Source organism: Lasioglossum baleicum, chromosome 1, assembly GCF_051020765.1.
Source record: "Lasioglossum baleicum chromosome 1, iyLasBale1, whole genome shotgun sequence".
In the NCBI taxonomy this organism is placed as follows: Eukaryota; Metazoa; Arthropoda; class Insecta; order Hymenoptera; family Halictidae; genus Lasioglossum; species Lasioglossum baleicum.
In genome coordinates, this window is record NC_134929.1 from 4,447,426 (window position 1) to 4,453,747 (window position 6,322).

Here is a 6,322-nt window from a genome sequence, read left to right on the forward strand (position 1 = left end):
ATATCGACTTGACTGCGCGCCCGCTCTAGTTCACGCGATTCGAGCCAAATAAATCACGGTTTGTTAACAACGTGCGACGTCTCTCTATATCATTTTCCTTCGTCTACCTCTTCCCGCTCACGCTTACCACATCCTTCCCCAATCCGGACTCCCTTCTGTGTTTGTACCCGATCCTTTCGTCTTCCATACAGTCCACTCCTAAACCTAAATTAGTCCCGGGTTCCCAAACATATTGGTCCTTCGAGCCGGATTCAGTGAAACTCGTGAATACGTAACGTGAGCACGTTTTGACGAAGAAAAGATGGCCGCCAAATTTGAAGACGTGATGTTGGAGCAGGAAGCCGCCATGAGATCTCTCGTTCGTGTCCTTCCCAATGTGAAGAAGATGGGACAAAACAACTTCACCGTGGCCAAACTCCAACAACGCATGGAGTTCCTGAAGGATGCCTATGCCCAATGTCGGGAAATTGATCGGCGCCTCCAAGCCTTTCGACGACTCGAAGGAGCCGAAAAGGTCGCCTATTTCAAAGACGAGCAGTTCAGCCTCTGCGAGGATGAGTACCACGTAGCCGCGGATTTCATTGCCGACCACATCGACAAGCTGCAAAAGTCCGGTCCAGCCTCGTCGGCTCCAACGATGCCTGCCGCAGCCCAGTCACGCAGCGATCTTCCCCGCATCGGCCTACCTACGTTCTCCGGAGAACCCACCAAGTGGGAAAGTTACCGAGATAAGTTCACGTCCCTTATCATTAATGATGAATCGTTGTCCGACGTTAAACGACTTCATCATCTTAATTCGTGCGTGAAAGGCGAAGCGGAAAACCTAATCTGTAACCTCCCGGTTACGGACGCCAATTTTAAGATCGCGTGGGATACATTAGTTCAGCGTTTCGATAATAAACGCGATTTAATTCAAGAGCATTTGAAAACGCTCTATTCTCTTCCGCACGCTTCGGACGCGAACGAGCTCAGATCCCTTCGAGATAACGCCCACAAAACTCTTCAAGCTTTACGGAATTTAGAACGCCCTGTCGATACGTGGGACGATATGATCGTGTATTTGTTAGTATCGCGATTAGATAGATCATCTCGCAAGGCGTGGGAATTAAAGTTGGGCGAATCCACCGAATATCCGACATATGCCGAGCTCGATAATTTCATCGCGACGCGAATTCGCGCGCTCGGCGCTCTCCAGTCGATTCCAAAACAATCGAAGCGAGTTGTTCAAACTCACGTCGCGACCTCCAACCGTTTGTCGCGTCCTCGTGACGCGCCCTTGGTGTGTTCGTTATGCAAAACCGAACATCTCTTAAACGCGTGTCCGCTGTTCAAATCGAAAACAACGTCGCAACGGTTTGACTTCGTCAAAGGTGAGCGCCGTTGTCTCAACTGTCTGAGTCAAAAACATAGCGTCAACGCGTGCCCAAGCAAGTATGCCTGTCAAAAGTGCGGACGCCGACATCATACGCTCTTGCACTTTGACTCAACGCCCAACCGTTCCGACGTGCATGATCCATCATCATCGCCTGCTTCTCCTCCGTCGACGAGTAATCAGGTTGCATTGCATGTATCGTCGCACACCGCGTTCGCTACCCCCCGTATTTTGCTTGCTACGGCATGGGTCATTGTGACCTCCGTCGCCGGTCGGCGTGAATGCGTGCGAGCGTTGTTAGACCAAGGTTCCGCCACCACCTTGATGACGGAATCGCTAGCGCAACGATTACGCGTACCTCGTCGCCGCGTCTCCGTCGCCATTACCGGCATAGGAAACCGCGAGATCAATGCACGACACGCGGCAACAATCGAGAACGCATCAAAGCGCGGAACCGGGCCGACTCTATCAACCACTGCGTTGATTTTAACGTCATTAACGCGCTACGTCCCTGAGCGAAGTGACCAGTCGATCTCGTGGCATCATACGCGCGACCTTGATCTTGCTGACGAAAATCCGACGAGTTCCGATCCCATCGACCTTATTATAGGAGCGGATCTATACGGTTTTATATTAGTGGAAGGACTCCGCGCTGGATCCATGTACGAGCCAATCGCGCAAAATTCGATATTCGGTTGGTTTTTGTCCGGACCCGTCGGCTCGACCAAGTCCACGTCCTATCCAGTCGTCCCGATCTATCATTGCTCCCCGTCCGATCCGCTTGATCTCGACCTTCGTCGTTTCTGGGAGATTGAGGAGATACCGACTACTTCACATTTCACAGACGAAGAGCAAGAATGCGAACATCACTTTCGCACCACACATAAACGTGATTCGTCCGGTCGTTATGTGGTCCGTTTACCCTTCAAAAGGAACCCTCCAATCGACCTCGGGCACTCTTATCGCATTGCAGAACGAATGCTCTCCAAACTGGAACTTCGACTGCAACCAAAACCGAAACTCTATGCCGAGTACGATGACTTCTGACGCGAGTACCTACAGCTTGGGCATATGCGTAAGCTCCCTCCGTCGAGTATCGACGCCCCCCACGCCGTGTATATTCCGCATCACGCGGTGCTACGCGATAGCAGCGCAACAACACACCTTCGTGTTGTATTTAATGCGTCCAGCCTCACTAGCAACGGAACTTCGTTGAATGACCATTTGTTGATCGGACCCAAGCTCCAAACCGATCTTCCGACCATAATTCTTCGGTGCCGACAATATCGGTACGTATTAACGTCCGATATCACAAAAATGTACCGCCAAATACTGGTGGATCCACAAGACGTTGACTATCAGCGTATCTTGTGGCGGTCGTCTCCGTCGGAGCCCATTGGTCACTATCAGCTGCTGACCGTGACATACGGTACAGCTCCGGCCCCCTTTCTCGCTCTTCGAGTCCTACAACAACTTATAGAGGACGAAGGGTCCCGATTCCCCTTAGCCACGCGCGTTCTTCAACACCACCTCTACGTTGATGATTGTGTCTTTGGAGCGTTCGAGGAATCGACATTAATCGAGACTCGTAATCAATTGATTGCACTGCTCAGCAAGGCACATTTCCGTCTGCATAAGTGGACAAGCAATGCTTCGCATTTGCTTGCTGATATTAGTCCTCATGATCATGGAATAGTCCAGGAGAAAATCTTGCAGTCCGATGACACTGTCAAGGTCCTTGGTGTCGCGTGGAGTCCCGAAGTCGACGCATTCCGCGTCAAAGTCACGCTTCCGTCTGATGCCGCGTGCACCAAACGAGCAGTCCTGTCAAACATTGCTCGCCTTTTCGACCCATTAGGATGGGTCACTCCCACTACAGTGTATGCAAAAATACTCATGCAACAGCTGTGGGTGCAGAAATGCAGTTGGGACTCCCCACTTCCTCCGGTCCTTCTCGAACGCTGGGAGAGATACCGTTTAGAATTGCCAGTGCTGAATTCGCTCTCAATTTCTCGCTGGACGCACCAGGATGTAAACATCAGCTCCTGTCAATTGCATGGCTTCGCGGATGCGTCCACATTAGCGTATGCTGCTGCAGTGTATCTGCGCCTCGTGACTTCTTCCGGTCAAATCGTCATCTCGCTACTCGCCGCCAAATCGAAAGTAGCTCCAGTCAAACCATTGACGGTTCCACGGCTCGAACTTTCGGCCGCCCTTCTCCTTACTCATCTCGTCGTCTTCATTCGACAATCACTGCACGAGCTGCCGGAGAACGTCCCGTGTTATTGCTGGACGGACTCGACTATCACCCTTTGTTGGCTTCGACAACCCGCGTCAAAATGGAAAACGTTTGTCGCAAATCGAGTGGCCCAAATCAATTCCATCCTACCCGATGCCATTTGGCGCCACGTACCGTCTGAGGAAAATCCCGCAGACTGCGCATCTCGCGGCCTGCTTCCGTCCCAACTACTGGCTCATGACCTTTGGTGGACAGGCCCATCGTGGCTGAAACTCTCAACCGACCATTGGCCTTGCAATATTCCCGAGGCTCCGTCTGGCACATTCACCGAGGAACGTCCGACCATTTCGGTCAATCTTTGCCCGGCTCGTACGCCATGGGAGCTCCGTGATCGCTTCTCGTCTTGGCCAAAATTGTTGAAAGTTACTGCGTACATTTTTCGATTCGTAGCCCGAATTCGAAAACAGCCCGGAGTGAACTTCGTAAGTCCAGCCCTCAATGCGTCGGAAGTCCAACTCGCGAAAGCCTTCTGGCTCCGACAAATGCAGCAAGAGCTCTTTCCTGAAGAGCTGCAAGCGCTTCGTCACCATCGCCCTCTCAATAAAAGGAGCAGTATCCTCTCCCTTAATCCATATGTAGACGAGGACAACCTAATTCGAGTTGGCGGGCGCCTTAAAAACGCCAAATTGTCGGAACGAGCAAAACATCCGATTATACTGAAATCCCATCCCTTATTGACGCTAATAATTGTTCACGCGCATCTGCGAGCTCTCCATGCTGGATCGCAGCTGACACTGAGCATTCTCCGCCAAGAATACTGGATGTTGCGAGCGCGTCCCACCGTCCGAAACGTTCTGCATAAATGCGTTAAGTGTGCACGCGAAAAGGCTGCACCGCAAAGTGCATTGATGGGAGAATTACCGGACTTTCGAGTTACGCGTTCGGCTCGAGCGTTTGTACATTGCGGTCTCGATTATGCAGGTCCGATTCAAACTCGTACGTCACCCGGCCGCGGTCAACGTTCTCGCAAATCGTATATTGCGCTATTTATTTGTATGGTCGTAAAGGCAGTTCATTTAGAACTCGTAAGTGACTATTCGACGGCTGCGTTCCTTGCAGCGTATAATCGTTTTTGCTCGCGCCGCGGCATTCCCAGTGCCCTTTATTCCGATAACGGCACAACGTTTAGGGGCGCCGATCGTGAGCTCGCGAGCGCGTTTCGTGCAGCAACTCGCGATCCCACGACGCTCAATCGATTAGCGCTCGATCGTGTCACGTGGCACTTCACTCCACCTTCCGCCCCTCATTTTGGAGGATTGTGGGAGGCCGGCGTGCGTAGCGTGAAGTACCACCTTAAACGAGTTGTTGGAGCCCACACACTCACTTTCGAAGAATTCGCGACATTGCTTTGCCAGGTCGAAGCTTGTCTGAATTCGCGTCCACTAGCTGCAGTATCGGAAAACTTCGACGACTATTGTGCTCTGACGCCTGGGCACTTTCTGATTGGGGCAGCCCTCACTGCTGTTCCTAATCCATCGTTGCTCGATTTAAACGAAGCACGTCTCTCGCGTTGGCAATTATGCCAACAAATGACGGAAAGTTTTTGGCGACGATGGTCGCAAGAGTATATGCAAGGTCTCCAACAACGCGTTAAGTGGCAAACCCAAAAGCCCAATATTGTTGTCGGGCAATTAGTTTTATTACGGCAGTCTAATCTCCCCCCGTGTAAATGGGAGCTCGGCCGCGTCATCGATTGTCATCCCGGCGATGATGGCATCGTGCGTGTTGTGACGGTGAAAACCGCGCAATCCCAATACAAGAGGCCCATCGTAAAATTGTGTATTTTGCCGATCGACCTTCCGTCCGAGCCGCCTTGTCCGCCGCGCGGCAAGGCGCGACCAGTTGATACCGTACCGTAGACCGTACCGAGGTTCAACGGTAAACAGATGCAATAGATGTATATAGTGTATATAATTAGATATAAGCAACGACGCATCTGTCTAGCCCGCGACTCGCGAGACACCCGTGTTTTGACAACAGCTGTGTACATACAGTCGATCTTGCCTCGCCGACCGTTCACGGCGGGCGGCAATCGATCTTTACGTTCTTTTCTTTGATTTCGGATTTCTCCAGAAATCCAAGGCGGGCGGTATGTTTAGGATTAAGCACATAGAAAATAAGGTAGTTTAAGATATCGATGTCGAGCGATACGGCCCTCAGCCGACCCTCCGCGTTACCCGTACCTCGGATTCGCGTCCTGCGAATCCGATGTACACAACGCCCGTGTTTTGGCGATTCCCGGTACCGCGTTCGTGATGCGCGATCACGTGACTCCCGAGAACGACCGTTAATCGCTCGCATTACCAGCTCGAGAGAATCGTTCTAACCGCCATCCGATCTACTTGCTTGCTATCGCGCCCACTTCTTGTAAAGTTTCGTCCAGCCAGTCTGGATACATGTCAATATCGACTTGACTGCGCGCCCGCTCTAGTTCACGCGATTCGAGCCAAATAAATCACGGTTTGTTAACAACGTGCGACGTCTCTCTATATCATTTTCCTTCGTCTACCTCTTCCCGCTCACGCTTACCACATCCTTCCCCAATCCGGACTCCCTTCTGTGTTTGTACCCGATCCTTTCGTCTTCCATACAGTCCACTCCTAAACCTAAATTAGTCCCGGGTTCCCAAACACCAGAGGAACGGAGAACCG

The 6,322-nt window shown here is 51.7% G+C and overlaps 2 protein-coding genes across 2 annotated transcripts; both read left to right on the plus strand.

The window, feature by feature from the left end:
* The first annotated feature begins 301 nt into the window (after positions 1-301).
* On the plus strand, positions 302-2,419 carry LOC143210960 (uncharacterized). Its single transcript, XM_076428316.1, has one exon. It carries the CDS (start codon positions 302-304, stop codon positions 2,417-2,419), a length of 2,118 nt encoding a protein of 705 aa, XP_076284431.1.
* A 24-nt stretch (positions 2,420-2,443) lies between these two features.
* LOC143210965 (uncharacterized) lies at positions 2,444-5,962 on the plus strand. The gene is made up of 4 exons (XM_076428329.1): positions 2,444-4,607; positions 4,731-5,440; positions 5,745-5,760; positions 5,832-5,962. The coding sequence occupies exons 1-4, from the start codon at positions 2,444-2,446 to the stop codon at positions 5,960-5,962; spliced, it is 3,021 nt and encodes a 1,006-aa protein (XP_076284444.1).
* The last annotated feature ends 360 nt before the right edge of the window (positions 5,963-6,322 follow it).

Bases quoted from the DNA above. Each gene is read 5' to 3' on its own strand.
- LOC143210960 (XM_076428316.1), top strand. From the start codon at position 302: ATGGCCGCCAAATTTGAAGACGTGATGTTGGAGCAGGAAGCCGCCATG.
- LOC143210965 (XM_076428329.1), top strand. From the start codon at position 2,444: ATGCGTAAGCTCCCTCCGTCGAGTATCGACGCCCCCCACGCCGTGTAT. The intron at 4,608-4,730 runs GTACGTCACCCG...CGTTCCTTGCAG, and splicing joins TGCAGGTCCGATTCAAACTC to CGTATAATCGTTTTTGCTCG.